General features: G+C 54.1%; 2 protein-coding genes across 2 annotated transcripts; both read left to right on the top strand.

Moving 5' to 3' along the window:
- Positions 1-2,647: 2,647 nt before the first annotated feature.
- Positions 2,648-6,047, top strand: LOC118669348 (antimicrobial peptide NK-lysin-like). The gene is made up of 5 exons (XM_036335488.1): positions 2,648-2,768; positions 2,941-3,044; positions 3,418-3,519; positions 4,488-4,659; positions 5,864-6,047. Exons 1-5 carry the CDS (start codon positions 2,717-2,719, stop codon positions 5,944-5,946), a joined length of 513 nt encoding a protein of 170 aa, XP_036191381.1. The 5' UTR covers positions 2,648-2,716; the 3' UTR covers positions 5,947-6,047.
- Positions 6,048-10,333: 4,286 nt separating this feature from the next.
- On the top strand, positions 10,334-13,386 carry GNLY (granulysin). The gene is made up of 5 exons (XM_036335489.1): positions 10,334-10,406; positions 10,579-10,682; positions 11,056-11,157; positions 12,129-12,300; positions 13,255-13,386. The coding sequence occupies exons 1-5, from the start codon at positions 10,355-10,357 to the stop codon at positions 13,335-13,337; spliced, it is 513 nt and encodes a 170-aa protein (XP_036191382.1). The 5' UTR covers positions 10,334-10,354; the 3' UTR covers positions 13,338-13,386.
- The last annotated feature ends 3,257 nt before the right edge of the window (positions 13,387-16,643 follow it).

Below are 16,643 nucleotides of genomic sequence, written 5' to 3'. Positions count from 1 at the left end.
ATCCAGTCACCTGTCGATGGACACCTGACGATGGGTTGTTTACGCCTTTGGCTCTTGTGAACAATGCTGCAATGAACACTGATGTGCAAATATCTATCGGAAGGCCTGTGTGTAATTCTTCTGGTATATTTCTAGGAGTGTAATCGCAGGGCCGTCTGTCTGTGAACATCCTCATATAGTCTTTGTATGTACATCTGTTTTCATCTAGCGTGAGTCAAAGTTTAGAGGTGGAATGGCTGGGTCAGAGGGCAGAGGTATGCTTACCTCCATGAAAAAGTGTCAACTTAAGTTTCAGTGATCGGGCCGTTTTGTACTCTCACCAACAATGTGTGAAGCGCCGTTGCCCCACACCCTCATCCACAGTGGGTGTGGTCTTCCCCACACCAGCCCTTTCTGTGCCGAGTGATTAGTGAGATTTTTAACATCTCACTATCTTGCTCAATAGATATTATTTACTTTTAAAAATTGAGATGTAATCAACATATAATACTATGTTAGTTTCAGGTGTACAAGGTAAGGATCTGGTATTTGTATATATTGTGAAATGTTCACCACTAAGTCTGGTTAGCACTTATCAGCATACTAGTATGTGGTCACACTTTTTTGTCTTGTGAGGTGAACTTTTACTCTCTTAGCAATTACCAAGCATACAATACAGTATCATGAACCATAATTACCATTACATCCTCAGGGCTTACTTATTTATAACTAGAAGTTTGTATGTTTTGACCACCTCCACCCACCACCAATCTGTTCTCTCTTTCGATGAGTTTGGTTTTTTGTGTGTATCTGTTTTCTTTTTAGATTCCAGATGTAAGTGAGATCTTGTCTTTTTAATTGTTGTCATTTTGATGCCATTATCTTGTACTTTTAATATAGAATTCCCTCATGACTTATGATATTGAGCACTTTTTCAAGTGTTTATTGGTCATCCTTATCTTCCTTATAGATAAACTGTTCAAATTTTGTGCCATTTGAAAAACTGTATTGCTTTATTATTATGGAAGCAGTCGTTGCTACAATAAGGAGCTCATAGATAGACCCACATGTATACGGTCAGTTGATTTCTGACCAAAGTGCCAAAGCAATTCAATGGGAAAAAAAAATTTTCCCCCCACAAATTGCTCTGAAACAGAGGAACCTCAACCCAGTTTATTTGAGATGAATCATAGACCTAAATGTAAAAACTAAAAATGATAAAACTCCTAGAAGAACACAAGAGGGCATCTCCATGACCTCAGAGGAAGCAGAGAGTCCCTGAAGAAGACACAGAAAGCAGTCACTTTCACGCAGGAACTCTGGGCCGGGGCTTGGCTTGCCATGTACCATCCACAGATCCCACCAATAGGAAGACAGTGGGACTGCCTTGGGCTTCTTCACATGGGACCCCTGAGGCCTGGATAGAGGCTTGTGACTAACTAGGTGAACTGTGCCCTGTACCCTCAACACCCCAAGCAAGGACTTACTGGAATGTTTGCTCTGGTCTCACCGCAAACTCCACAACAAAGAGAGACATGAGTCACCTTCCGGGGCCCTTTCCCCTTAATTAATGTGGTCTTCACACACTAGCCCAAGGTCTCCACCAGCTCTCAGAGCAGGCCTCGGTCGTGAAGAAGCCTGAGGACAGGAGGGTGATGTTGTCTGAGCTCCTGCCAGAGGGGTAGCAGCTTTGCCCTGGACACTTAGAGACAGGACCCGTGTGGAGTGGAGGAGAACTCGGGGCCTGGAGTCTAATGGACCTGGGTTCAGATCCTCCCACCACCTCTCGGAGCTGCGTGTCCTTGGGCCTGTCTGAGCCCTGGTTTCCTTGCACGAGGTGAAGCGAGTTTGGCATCAATTGACCATTTGGTCTGAGGGCTGTTCTAGGCATGGTGGGCACCCTGACCGTGGGGCCAGCCTTGCCTTCAAACAGTCCACGTGGAGGTGGAGGCAAATGCAGTACCTCAGACTCAGCTTTGCCCAAACAAGCTCCCTTTCCTACATTTCCTGCTTCGCCACCAGTCCCTCAGCCTCCCAGGCCCCAAACATTGTGCCAAACTTGTGCTTCTCTCCTCTGTGTCCTGTATCCAATTAGCTACAAAGGCCTATCAACTCTTCCTTTAAAATGCCTTTTAGCAAGCAATCCTCCTGTAGCCGACACTGCTGTTGCCAACCCGATTCCCATTCCTTCTTATTCTTCCTGGCAGGATCCCAGCTTTGCTCAGTGTGGCAGCAAAGGGACTCCATCCCTGTCCGCTCACAGAAGCTGCGTGGAGGCCCTGCAGGGCTCAGGGAAGGGCCGGGTTCTAGACAAGGAGGCTGCGCTGCGGTGAGGACTCAGCCTGGCTGGGCCTCCTGGGCAGTGGCTGGGTGGGCTCCTTAGCCATGGCCCTGAGTGGCCTGGGTGGGACGTGCTTCAGGGAGGGTCCTGGCAGGAGCCTCTCCCATCTCTGCAGTTGGAGGTGAAAGACCCCAAAGGAGGTGGAAGCTGGGGTCTAGTCTCCCCACCCACTCAGCTCAGAAAGTTCTAGTCTGTGTGTGTGGGGATGATAGGGAGCATGAAACCCCCCCTCGAGGTACCGCTCCTTCCCCCTCTTCTCCCCAAATCGGTGTTTGTGGTAAACCCTGTGACGTGGGGAGGTGACCTATTAGAGAGGAAGGACCCGGCAAGGTCGGACTGCAGGGCTCCCAGCTTCTATAAGACAGGGCGTGGGGACTGCCTGGGCAGCTGCCCACCATGGCCTCCTGGGTCCTCCTGCTCCTTGCCTCGGCGCTCCTGGGCTCCCCAGGTAAGGACAGCCCCTCAGTGTGGATCCCCACGGCTCCCCACCCCTCCCCAGCTTTCTTGCCATCATCACGGAGGCCTTTCCCTCAGAACCAGGTCCAGCCCAGCCTGTCAGTGACCTGGCCGATGGGAGAGGCAGCCCGTGGGAAGGAGTGACTCTGCTGTTTCTTCCCCAGGTCTGGCCTTTTCTGGTGTGACCCCTGAGTGCTCCGACCTGGCGATGGCTCCCCTGGGTGACGGAGAGCAGCTCTTCCTGTGCCTGGTCCAGGGGGGCCCCCAGGTACCGGGTTCCTGCTCACCTCCTCAGACACTCCTCTCTCTCCTCCAGGGACAATGCCAGGGGCAAGGGCTGGGGGTCTCTGAGGAGCAGGGAGCGGGAGGGGAGGTTGAGCTGCTTTGGTTCATACGTAGGCTTGGGGGTGCTGGTGCTACATTGGTCTGCTAGGCCCTCCCCAAGAGGGCCCTCTGGGGTCTGACAGGAGAGCAGGAGAGGGGTCCATGCAGGCTGGCAGAGATGTTGTCCTGGGGTCTCTCAGGGGGGTGGGCAAGGGCTGGCCAGCCTGGTTCAGGCCCTTAGGACAGAAAGATCATAGATGAACCTGCTGGCATGGGAGTATGTGGGAGACGCCTCGAGGGCCTTCCTTTCCTGACAGGGTGACCTGCCGACCACAAGGGAGGGGAAGGGCGTCACCTGTCGGCTGTGCAAGGGGATAATCCAGCAGCTGTTGGACATGGTGGGAGAGCAGCCTGACGAGGTGAGGCTTGCGGGGTCTCGGCTGCTGCTCAGGGATTGGGCGGCCTGGGCCAATCTCCCTGGGTTCCCAGCAGGGATGCTGGGCCCCTCCAGCGTCTGTGGATGGACCTCAGAGAAAGCCGGGAAGTCACGACACTCTGGGAGTGTGGACGTGGGAGGAGGAGCGGCCATGGTTCCGGGCAGTTCTCAGGGCAGAGCTTTGGGAGGCGGGTTCCAGGGCCCAAGTCAGCCCTGGTAAATCCCAGATCTGCCACTGGTTGCGTGGGCTGAGGAGTCACGAACCCCGGGCTCTGTGTTCTCATCTGTGGAATGAGATGGACAATCGGTTCCACCGGGCAAGTTGCCTATGCCCTTACAGGAGCAGAAGGGGGTGGGGGGCTGAATGAAATCTAACAGGTGGATGTGTCACAACCAAGAGCCATGGTCTCCCTCTCCCTCCCTCCCCCTCACTCCTCCAACCCGCTGAGCATCTTGGCACTGCCGGGCCCACCCTCAGGCCTGGGTAGCAGATGTTTCTTTCTCCACGGGGATGGAAGAACAAGACACTTTAAAATCAAGGTGCCAAGGCTTCAAGCTCTGATCGCCTCCTGACCTTCCCATACATCCCCTGTGGAGAACCAGCCAGGCCCTGACCCAGGAGGCCACATGGGCAGAGCCTTTAATGTGGGTCTGGCAGCCATGACACCATTCTCCACTCAAAAGCCGGGGGGCAGCGGGACAGGGGATTGCGACCCTGCAGGGCCAATAGCCTTCTCTCAAGAGCCCCTACTGGCCAGGCTTTGGCCAGAGCCTGGGGACTGGGAGTGGGAGCCGGGCCCTGTGTCTCCAGTCCCTGCTCCCATGGCCACCTGGCACCAGCTCCTCCCACCCAGCGATGCCCAGGGCCCAGAGCTGCCGGGGCCTGCAGGGTGGCAGAGCTGGGCAGGGCTCCTTTGGCTCCTGTGTCGCACCATGATGCTGCCACTGCAGGACACCATCGCCCAGGCTGCTTCCCGCGTGTGCAGCAAGGTGAAAGGCTTCCTGAGAGGCCTCTGCAAGCGCACCATGAGGAAATCTCTTCAGCGCATCTCTGTGGACATCATGGCTGGCAAAGGGGCCCGGGAAGTCTGTGTGGACATCCGCATATGCAAGTCCCAGGCAGGTGAGCACAGAGGTGACAGCAGGGCCTCCCCTAGCAAGCGTGACATGGGCTAAACCAGCCGTGGGCAAACTACGGCCCGCGGGCCGGATCCGGCCTGTTCGGCTGTTCTATCCGGCCCACGGACCCGAAAGAACTGAGGGTTCTCTTGCTCTCCTCTCCGCTCCTTCACCAGCAGCAGTGTTAACATGGCAACGTCCGGAAACACGGGCGCAGCTCCTTCTGAGTCCAGTTTAAGAACCCATTGTGGCCCTCGAGTCAAAAAGTTTGCCCACCCCTGGCTAAACACACACACACACACACACACACACACACACACACACACACACACACACAAACACTCACACAGAAACTTCATAAGCAGCTCACGTATGTCCCTCCATGCTGCCTTGTTTTGACACATTACTCGCCTCACTTCCAACATGGGCAAGTGTGGAGAAGTGGGGCAGGTGGGCATTAGCTGAAATGTTGCAGAAGCTCTCACCAAGAGCTTTGGGAAATGCTCCTAAGGTCTTGGGGCTTTGACCCCTGCCAATCCTGGCGTCAAATCAGGTCTCCATGTCTCCTCAGCTGTGTGACCCTGGGCAAGAACATAACCTCTCTGGGCTCCAGCATCCTCATCTTTGAAGGCGGGGGGCGGGAGGTAATAATCCCTATTTCTGAGGTTGGAATGAGGATGAATGAGATAAAGAGCTTAACCACCAGGAAATGCTCTGGGACTGAGATATTTCAGAGACAGCAGAGCCCCAATCAACTCCAGTCCCCAGCCCAGCCCAGATCTTTGGGGATGGGAGCCAAGGCCACATCCTTCCCCATGACCCTGGGGGCCTGAGAGCTGGGCTGGGGAATCCTGGTGGGCAGGGAGGGCTCCCCGAGTCCCTTTCCCAGCACTTTCCAGGCTCTGCCCAGAGAGAACAGGTGGGGCTGGAGGGGGCCTACGACTGGCCCTGGCAGCTTCTCTAGCCTCAGGGATGCTTTGGGCCCTGATGCTGCAGATACACGGTTCGCCCCTTAGTGTGTGGTGGGTCCCCATCACTTCCTGTCATTAGATCCTGTGGCTTTTATCTTCAAGGCCCCACAACCTGCACGGTCTCCTGACTGGCTTCCAGGATGTGGCTCTGGTGTGCTGAGCAGCAACAGGTGGCTCTGAGTCCCCGTTTCCCTGTAGACCCCACACACCCACAGCTGTCTCTTCTCTCCATTCTAGGTCTCCTGTTAGTCTCTGGCTCAAGCCTGGAGAGAAAGCACAAGAACTCCAGCCCTGGCTCCTGGCCCCTCCTTCCTTCCTAAATCTGGAGCCAGCCTCCAGTTTCTCTCACCTCCCTCCTCCTGCCTCCCACCAGACACCCCTCCCCACCCCCACGCTGCCCCAGAGAATAAAATGTGCAAGCTTTCAGACAGCTTGTTTCCTTTGGTGTTTTGTGGGGTAGGTGTGGTGGGTGGGATGGGCGGAGGCATGTCAGGGTGACTCATCCATTCATTCAGTAAAGGTGTGATCTGTGGCCCCCACACTGTTCTATGTGCTGGGGATTAAGTGGTGGACACGGCAACCTTAGCAGCTCTCACACATCTACACTAATAAAATACAAACATGCAAATTGACTGTACCTTCGCAACGCCTTAAGCCATGCACACCAGCCAATCAGAGTGACTATATGCAAATTAACCCAACCAAGATGGCGGCCGGCAGCCAAGAAGCTGGAGCGAGCAGGAGGCTTGGTTGTCCCAATGATGGAGGAAGCCAAGCTTCCCTACCTGCCGCGGAGGCTCTGAGCTCCACTCAAAGCAACAAAGTTTCAATTATAGAAGGTAAATAAACCCCAGAATAAAAAAAGAAAAACGAAAAAAAGGAGAGGCTGGGAGCTTCCGTCACCACAGGGCTTGGCCAGCCTGAAAATGGCCCTCAGCCCCTCACCCAGAGTGGCCAGGCACCCCAGTGGACCCCCTACCCTAACGGGGGTGTGGCCAGCCTGAAAACAGCCATCAACCCCTCACCCAGACCGGCCAAACCTCCATGGGGTGAGGGTCCCCACTGGGGCAGGGGGCTTGAACAGCCTGCCAACAGCCATCAGCCCTTCACCCAGACTGGCCAGGCACTCCAGTGGGGACCCCCAACCCTAAAGTGGGTGTGGCCAGCCTGAAAATAGCCATCAGCCCCTCACCCAGGCTGGCCAGGCACCCCAGCGGGACCCCCACCCTGATCCCAGACAACCTTCAGGGCAAACCAGCTGGACCCCACCTGTGCACCAGGCTTCTATGCTATATAATAAAAGGGTAATATGCAAATTGACCCTAACAGCAGAATGGGAATGACTGGTCACTATGACACACACTGACCACCAGGGGGCAGATGCTCAATGCAGGAGCTGCCCCCTGGTGGTCAGTGTGCTCCCACAGCGGGAGCTCTGCTGAGCCACAAGCCAGGCTGATGGCTGCCAGTACAGCAGTGGTGGCGGGAGCCTCTCCTGCCTCCCAAGCAGTGCTAAGGATGTCTGACTGCAGCTTAGGTCTGCTCCCTGTTGGCAAGTGGACATCCCCCGAGGGCTCCCGGGCTTCCAGAGTGATGTCTGATTGCCAGCTTAGGCCCAATCCCCGGGAGCGGGCCTAAGCCAGCAGGTGGTCATCTCCCAAGGGGTCCCAGACTGTGAGAGGGCACAGGCCGGGCTGAGGGAACCCCCACCCCCCGAGTGCACAAATTTTTGTGCACTGGGCCTCTAGTCAACATATAATACTATGTTAGTTTCATGTGTACACCATAAGGATCTGATATTTGTATATATTGTGAAATGTTCACCACTAAGTCTGGTTAGCATTTATCAGCATACTAGTATGTGGTCACACTTTTTTGTCTTGTAAGGTGAACTTTTCCTCTCTTAGCAATCACCAAGCATACAATACAGTATCATGAACCATATTACCATTATATCCTCAGGACTTACTTATTTATAACTAGAAGTTTGTATGTTTTGACCACCTCCACCCACCACCAATCTGTTCTCTCTTTCGATGAGTTTGGTTTTTTGTGTGTATCTGTTTTCTTTTTAGATTCCACATGTAAGTGAGATCTTGTCTTCTTAATTGTCGTCATTTTGATGCCATTATCTTGTACTTTTAATATAGAATTCCCTCATGACTTATGATATTGAGCACTTTTTCAAGTGTTTATTGGTCATCCTTATCTTCCTTATAAATTAACTGTTCAAATATTGTGCCATTTGAAAAACTGTATTGCTTTATTATTATGGAAGCAGTCGTTGCTACAATAAGGAGCTCATAGATAGACCCACATGTATACGGTCAGTTGATTTCTGACCAAAGTGCCAAAGCAATTCAATGGGAAAAAAAAATTTTCCCCCCACAAATTGCTCTGAAACAGAGGAACCTCAACCCAGCTCATTTGAGATGAATCATAGACCTAAATGTAAAAACTAAAAACGATAAAACTCCTAGAAGAAAACAAGAGGCCGTCTCCATGACCTCGGAGGAAGCAGAGAGTCCCTGAAGAAGACACAGAAAGCAGTCACTTTCACGCGGGAACTCTGGGCCGGGGCTTGGCTTGCCATGTACCATCCACAGATCCCACCAATAGGAAGACAGTGGGACTGCCTTGGGCTTCTTCACATGGGACCCCCGAGGCCTGGATAGAGGCTTGTGACTAACTAGGGGAACTGTGTCCTGTACCCTCAACACCCCAAGCAAGGACTTACTGGAATGTTTGATCTGATCTCACCGCAAACTCCACAACAAAGAAAGATATGAGTCACCTTCCGGGGCCCTTTCCCCTTAATTAATGTGGTCTTCACACACTAGCCCAAGGTCCCCCCCAGCTCTCAGAGCAGGCCTCGGTCGTGAAGAGGCCTGAGGACAGGAGGGTGATGTTGTCTGAGCTCCTGCCAGAGGGGTAGCAGCTTTGCCCTGGACACTTAGAGACAGGACCCGTGTGGAGTGGAGGAGAACTCGGGGCCTGGACTCTAATGGACCTGGGTTCAGATCCTCCCACCACCTCTCGGAGCTGCGTGTCCTTGGGCCTGTCTGAGCCCTGGTTTCCTTGCACGAGGTGAAGCGAGTTTGGCATCAATTGACCATTTGGTCTGAGGGCTGTTCTAGGCATGGTGGGCACCCTGACCGTGGGGCCAGCCTTGCCTTCAAACAGTCCACGTGGAGGTGGAGGCAAATGCAGTACCTCAGACTCAGCTTTGCCCAAACAAGCTCCCTTTCCTACATTTCCTGCCTCACCACCAGTCCCTCAGCCTCCCAGGCCCCAAACATTGCCAAACTTGTGCTTCTCTCCTCTGTGTCCTGTATCCAATTAGCTACAAAGGCCTATCAACTCTTCCTTTAAAATGCCTCTTAGCAAGCAATCCTCCTGTAGCCGACACTGCTGTTGCCAACCCGATTCCCATTCCTTCTTATTCTTCCTGGCAGGTTCCCAGCTTTTGCTCAGTGTGGCAGCAAAGGGACTCCATCCCTGTCCGCTCACAGAAGCTGCGTGGAGGCCCTGCAGGGCTCAGGGAAGGGCCGTGTTCTAGACAAGGAGGCTGCGCTGCGGTGAGGACTCAGCCTGGCTGGGCCTCCTGGGCAGTGGCTGGGTGGGCTCCTTAGTGATGGCCCTGAGTGGCCTGGGTCGGACGTGCTTCAGGGAGGGTCCTGGCAAGAGCCTCTCCCATCTCTGCAGCCAGAGGTGAAAGACCCCAAAGGAGGTGGAAGCTGTGGTCTAGTCTGCCCACCCACTCAGCTCAGAAAGTTCTAGTCCAGGGGTGGGCAACCCCTAGCACGCGTGCCAAACATGGCACGCCAGTAACTTTTGCTGGCACGGGAAACCCTCTCTTATAATCTTTCATTTACAATTTTTTTCTTAATACCGACTTTTTTATTTTTCACATAAAAGCAGTGTAGGTGCATCTTAGATAAAGAAATAATTTCACGTAACAAGTTTATCATAAAGACCATAGACGTGGATTGACGAGAGAGAGGGGAAGAGCAATTTCTATGCCTCTGCCTTAACTCTCCCTGCCTTCCTAGATCCGACCAGTGTTTTGGTTTCATCCACATAAGCTTGTGAATCTTTGTTCTCAGTGATGAATTTTGTTAAGTCTCATAATAGGAGTAGCCTGACGGATGAAAGTAGTAGCTCGTGCATACATCTGAAGGTCACGAAATATAAACCTGATGTAAAATCTGTCATCAGTGATGCAGCAGCAAAAGTCCCACTGATAGTATCAAACGGAGTCATAAAGTTTTCTGTCGGACTACCAGTGTACATGCATACATTAAAAATAAATGTATTTTTCATCATCATCGACTGCGTTTTTGTCGCTCGAATGAATTTTATTATCTCTTCAAGGTCCTCCACATACGTACACCTTAAGAGATATCAAGTAGGCGTAACATGTTCTCAAAAAATTTGGGTTGGCACACAGAAGAATTTTGAGTCAGAAATTTTGCTGGTTTTGGCACGTACTCACAAAAAGGTTGCCCACCCCTGGTCTAGTCTGTGTGTGGGGGGATGATAGGGAGCATGGAACCCCCCCCTCGAGGTACCGCTCCTTCCCCCTCTTCTCCCCAAATCGGTGTTTGTGGTAAACCCTGTGACGTGGCGAGGTGACCTATCAGAGATGAAGGACACGGCAAGGTCAGACTGCAGGGCTCCCAGCCTCTATAAAACGGGGCGTGGGGACTGCCTGGGCAGCTGCCCACCATGGCGTCTTGGGTCCTCCTGCTCCTTGCCTCCGCGCTCCTGGGCTCCCCAGGTAAGGACAGCCCCTCAGTGTGGATCCCCACGGCTCCCCGCCCCTCCCCAGCTTTCTTGCCATCATCAAGGAGGCCCTTCCCTCAGAACCAGGTCCAGCCCAGCCTGTCAGTGACCTGGCCGATGGGAGAGGCAGCCTGTGGGAAGGAGTGACTCTGCTGTTTCTTCCCCAGGTCTGGCCTTTTCTGGTGTGACCCCTGAGTGCTCCGACCTGGCGATGGCCCCCCTGGGTGATGGAGAGCAGCTCTTCCTGTGCCTGGTCCAGGGGGGCCCCCAGGTACCGGGTTCCTGCTCACCTCCTCAGACACTCCTCTCTCTCCTCCAGGGACAATGCCAGGGGCAAGGGCTGGGGGTCTCTGAGGAGCAGGGAGCGGGAGGGGAGGCTGAGCTGCTTTGGCTCATACCTAGGCTTGGGGGTGCTGGTGCTACATTGGTCTGCTAGGCCCTCCCCAAGAGGGCCCTCTGGGGTCTGACAGGAGAGCAGGAGAGGGGTACATGCAGGCTGGCAGAGATGTTGTCCTGGGGTCTCTCAGGGGGGTGGGCAAGGGCGGGCCAACCTGGTTCAGGCCCTTAGGACAGAAAGATCATAGATGAACCTGCTGGCCTGGGAGTGTGTGGGAGACGCCTCGAGGGCCTTCCTTTCCTGACAGGGTGACCTGCCGACCACAAGGGAGGGGAAGGGCATCACCTGTCGGCTGTGCCAGTGGATAATCCAGAAGCTGATGGACATGGTGGGAGAGCAGCCTGACGAGGTGAGGCTTGCGGGGTCTCGGCTGCTGCTCAGGGATTGGGCGGCCTGGGCCGATCTCCCTGGGTTCCCAGCAGGGATGCTGGGCCCCTCCAGCGTCTGTGGATGGACCTCAGAGAAACCCGGGAAGTCACGACACCCTGGGAGTGTGGACGTGGGAGGAGGAGCGGCCATGGTTCCGGGCAGTTCTCAGGGCAGAGCTTTGGGAGGCGGGCTCCAGGGCCCAAGTCAGCCCTGGTAAATCCCAGATCTGCCACTGGCTGCGTGGGCTGAGGAGTCACGAACCCCGGGCTCTGTGTTCTCATCTGTGGAATGAGATGGACAATCGGTTCCACCGGGCAAGTTGCCTACGCCCTTACAGGAGCAGAAGGGGTTGGGGGGCTGAATGAAATCTAACAGGTGGATGTGTCACAACCAAGAGCCATGGTCTCCCTCTCCCTCCCTCCCCCTCCCTCCTCCAACCCGCTGAGCATCTTGGCATTGCCGGGTCCACCCTCAGGCCTGGGTAGCAGATGTTTCTTTCTCCACGGGGATGGAAGAACAAGACACTTTAAAATCAAGGTGCCAAGGCTTCAAGCTCTGATCGCCTCCTGACCTTCCCACACACCCCCTGTAGGTGGAGAACCAGCCAGGCCCTGACCCAGGAGGCCACATGGGCAGAGCCTTTAATGTGGGTCTGGCAGCCATGACACCATTCTCCACTCAAAAGCCAGGAGCAGTGGGACAGGGGGCAGCAACCCTGCAGGGCCAATAGCCTTCTCTCAAGAGCCCCTACTGGCCAGGCTTTGGCCAGAGCCTGGGGACTGGGAGTGGGAGCCGGGCCCTGTGTCTCCAGTCCCTGCTCCCATGGCCACCTGGCACCAGCTCCTCCCACCCAGCGATGCCCAGGGCCCAGAGCTGCCGGGGCCTGCAGGGTGGCAGAGCTGGGCAGAGCTCCTCTTGCTCCCATGTCCCACCATGATGCTGCCACTGCAGGACACCATCGCCCAGGCTGTGTCCCGTGTGTGCAGCAAGGTGAACGGGTTCCTGAGAGGCCTCTGCAAGCACACCATGAGGAAATCTCTTCAGCGCATCTCCAAGGACATCATGGCTGGCAAAGGGGCCCGGGAAGTCTGTGTGGACATCCGCATATGCAAGCCCCAGGCCGGTGAGTGCAGAGGTTACAGCAGGGCCTCCCCCAGCAAGTGTGACATGGGCTAAACACACACACACACACACACACACACACACACACACACACTTACACAGAAACTTCATAAGCAGCTCACGTGTGTCCCTCCACGCTTCCTTGTTTTGACACATTACTCTCCTCACTTCCAACATGGGCAAGTGTGGAGAAGTGGGGCAGGTGGGCATTAGCTGAAATGTTGCAGAAGCTCTCACCAAGAGCTTTGGGAAATGCTCCTAAGGTCTTGGGGCTTTGACCCCTGCCAATCCTGGCGTCAAATCAGGTCTCCATGTCTCCTCAGCTGTGTGACCCTGGGCAAGAACATAACCTCTCTGGGCTCCAGGTTCCTCATCTTTGAAGGCAGGGGTCGGGGGGTAATAATCCCTATTTCTGAGGTTGGAATGAGGATGAATGAGATAAAGAGCTTAACCACCAGGAAATGCCCTGGGACTGAGATATTTCAGAGACAGCAGAGCCCAGATCAACTCCAGTCCCCAGCTGAGCCCAGATCTTTGGGGATGGGAGCCGAGGCCACATCCTTCCCCATGACCCTGGGGGCCTGAGAGCTGGGCTGGGGAATCCTGGTGGGCAGGGAGGGCTCCCCCAGCCCCTTTCCCAGCACTTCCCAGGCTCTGCCCAGAGAGAACAGGTGGGGCTGGAGGGGGCCTACGACTGGCCCTGGCAGCTTCTCTAGCCTCAGGGATGCTTTGGGCCCTGATGCTGCAGATACACGGTTCGCCCCTTAGTGTGTGGTGGGTCCCCATCGCTTCCTGTCATTAGATCCTGTGGCTTTTATCTTCAAGGCCCCACAATCCGCACGGTCTCCTACTGGATGTGGCTTCCAGGATGTGGCTGAGCAGCGACAGGTGGCTCTTTGTCCCCGTTTCCCTGTAGACCCCACACACCCACAGCTGTCTCTTCTCTCCATTCTAGGTCTCCTGTTAGCCTCTGGCTCAAGCCTGGAGAGAAAGCACAAGAACTCCAGCCCTGGCTCCTGGCCCCTCCTTCCTTCCTAAATCTGGAGCCAGCCTCCAGTTTCTCTCACCTCCCTCCTCCTGTCCCACCCCCCAGCGCCCTCCCTGCCACCTCCCCCCCCCCCCCGCACCCGCCCCCCACGCTGCCCCAGAGAATAAAATGTGCAAGCTTTCAGGCAGCTTGTTTCCTTTGGTGTTTTGTGGGGTAGGTGTGGTGGGTGGGATGGGCGGAGGCATGTCAGGGTGACTCATCCATTCATTCAGTAAAGGTGTGATCTGTGGCCCCCACACTTCTATGTGCTGGGGATTAAGTGGTGGACACGGCAACCTTAGCAGTTCTCACACATGTAATCATGAAACACTGATCAAGCACACACTAGAGCCACCGTTGCTACAGCGACTGGGGTCCTCGGCCAGTGTACCCCAGAAGCTTCCAGAGCGGCCGGGGTCACCAGCAGGGCCCCAGGGAGAGTTCAGCTGGTCCTAAGGAGCAGAAACCACCCTTCTCCTTTGGGCAGCCAGCCGCCTGCTGCTGTTGGGAGAGCGTGTTATTTAGGATTCCTTTGGTTTTAAGCAACAGAAGCTTTAGTTCACTCTGACTTAAATAAAAAGGTAATCTATCTGCTGAATTAAGCTGTCCACAGAGGGCTTCCGGCACAGAATGATCCAGAAATGTGTGGTGTCCCCAGAGCTCCAGCCCTGGGTCTGGGCCATCCTCTCATTTCTTCCCACCTCCACAGTCAAGCTGACCTCAGGCTACCTTCCTTCTTGATGGTGGAAATGGCCACACCAGGCTCAGATGTGCCATCTGTGCACACGTCATGGGTTGGGGTGGCGGGGGCGGGGGGGGGGGGAAGGGAGAGTCCCGTGGCAGCTCCTCGTCCAGTAGCTTCCTGGGAAGAGCAAGGAAGCGCTTTTCCCAGGAGCCCCGCCTGTTTCTCTGCAGCAGCTCCCCTCAGCCCTGAGGGCCAGGCGCCCCCTGGAACCCATCGAGCGGCCTAGGGTTCACTGAGCAGCATAAGACATGTCAAGGCACACTCCTGGGCTGAGGTGGGTCCATGTGGCCCTGACCATTTGGTTGCGTTGGACATGAAAGTCTGGGAAGAGGTTGTTACCAGAAGAAGGGGAAGTGGATCCGGGCCACACAAAGAGCAATGGTGCATCCGCCAGGGTTCACACACACACACACACACACACACACACACACACACACATGCACACACGCGTGCCTTCTGCATGGATGTATTACCATTTGTAGTAAGTTGGCCTTAACAAATGGATAGATGGTGGTGACATTTCCAGAGGTGGGGATGACATCTGGGTGGGTGCGTTTGGAGGGAATAATGAAGAATTCCCTCCACGTGAAGCTCATCTAGCAGATATCCAGGTAGAGAGGTCAAACAGACCACTTAGACGGGGCGGGGCGACTGGGCCCAGATCCACCTTTGAAGTCCTGGAATTGGATGCGATGGCCTAGAGCAGTGATTCCCAACCTTTCTATCCCATGCACACATAAACAGTTACTAAAATTCTGCTGCACACCAAAAAGCATATATTTCTCTCAAAATAGGTATAACTTTGATTTATTCACATTGGACAGCTAGGTTGTGATGGCTGTTTTCATTAAAAAAAAAATAGATGTTTTTATTGACTTCAGAGAGAGGAAGGGAGAGGGAGAGAGAGATAGAAACATCAGTGATGAGAGAGAATCATCTATGGCTGCATCCTGTGCATCCCCCACTGGAGATTGAGCCTGAAACCCAGGCATGTGCCCTGACTGGGAAGCGAACCGTGACAGCCTGGTCCATGGGTCCACGCTCCACCAGTGAGCCACAACGGCTGGGCTGTTTTTCAGTTTGACCATCTGTGGGAAAAGAGGTCAGGGCCCCTGACCTAATAGGTGTTGCATGTTTTAAAATTTTGCGACACACAAGTTGAAAATTGCTGGCCTACAATGAGTGCAGCCGGATAAAGCCAGTGTCTAAGGACAGACCAGCCAGTCAACATGAGAAGGCCTAGGTGGTGGAGGGGGAGGAGCCAGTGAGACAGGGGGAAACCAGGCACAGAGCCAAGGAGCCAAGAGGACAAAATGTTTCAGGGACAAAGGAGTGTCCAGCGCTGCTGGGAGATGGACAGAGGACTGGCCACCGGCTCTGGGTGCCTTTGGGTCTTGGTGACCTTGATAAGAGCCGTTTCTAGGGCTAGGAGGGGACAACACCCCACTGGAGCGGGCGTTGGGGATGTGATGTCAGCATATACGCACAGCTTTGTTAAGGGATTGCTGTCAAGGGCTGGAGACAAATGGGGCAGAGCCGGAGGCCAGGTGGAGTTCAGGGTGGGGTCTGGGTTTAAGGTGTTTGCAGGCTGATAGGCATGGCTGATGGTGCAGGATGTCACCGGGAACAGTACAGGTAAGGCCTTGAGAAGAGAGAGGGTGGGACCAGGGCACAAAGGAGGGTCAGCAAGGACTTCTAACCCTGGGAGTATTAGGGGGTGGACTCCCCTTTAGGGACAAAAGCAAGCAAAGGACAGCGGGCCAAGCCAGCTTCTGGTTATCGCTCAGAAGGGAGCTCGAGGGCACTGGCCTCACAGTCCAGACTGCTGTTGAGGTGCCTGCTCATCCCCAGTCCCTTCTCAGTTCTCTAACATCACCTCTCTCACCACGGGCAGCCCCGGATGCCAAACTATGTTATGTGACCTCCCCACCCTCCCGGCCACTTCGTAGACCCTTGACCTAAGCTAGAGCAAATGACTCTCTCCTGGGAATTTGGAAGTTCCCCCATTTTAGTCCAAACCACCTTAGCCAGCCCTGTCCAGGTCCCTGCAACTGTCCCCTAGGAATCTCCAGATTTCCTTCTCCCCCACATCCCTGTCTCCGCACAGCATCAAGGGTTCTTTTAAAAGTGCAAACAGCTCCTCAGTGTCCTGGGAGAACCCTTCCGTGACTTCTTATGGAATTCTGGACCAAGTTCTGACTCTGTGTTAGAATCTGGTGTCAGAATGGTAAACCAATAAAATACAACACCTGCCTCATGCACGTTACTATTAAAAAACAATTATAACGTCGCCTTCAGTTTACCCAGCGCACTAAATCTCTGTCGTTAGGAGAAGTAAAAATTATCAATTTAATTAAACTGCATCCCCTAAGCAGTACCTGTCAGCTCAGCTCTGTGTGTGAATATGAATATGCTGAGTTTGGAGGTTATCCTGAGGAGAAGCACTTGTGTGATCGAGCTGGAGTGATATCTCGTGCTTTTTACTTCACTATCTATTTTATCAGGGAACACTATTAAAAAAAAATATATATATATTTTATTGATTTCAAAGAGGAAGAGAGAGGGATAGAGA

The sequence above is a fragment of the Myotis myotis genome, unplaced genomic scaffold (assembly GCF_014108235.1).
Source record: "Myotis myotis isolate mMyoMyo1 unplaced genomic scaffold, mMyoMyo1.p scaffold_m19_p_14, whole genome shotgun sequence".
In the NCBI taxonomy this organism is placed as follows: Eukaryota; Metazoa; Chordata; class Mammalia; order Chiroptera; family Vespertilionidae; genus Myotis; species Myotis myotis.
The sequence above is the reverse complement of the archived record's forward strand: the minus strand, read 5'-3'. Positions and strand labels throughout refer to the sequence as shown.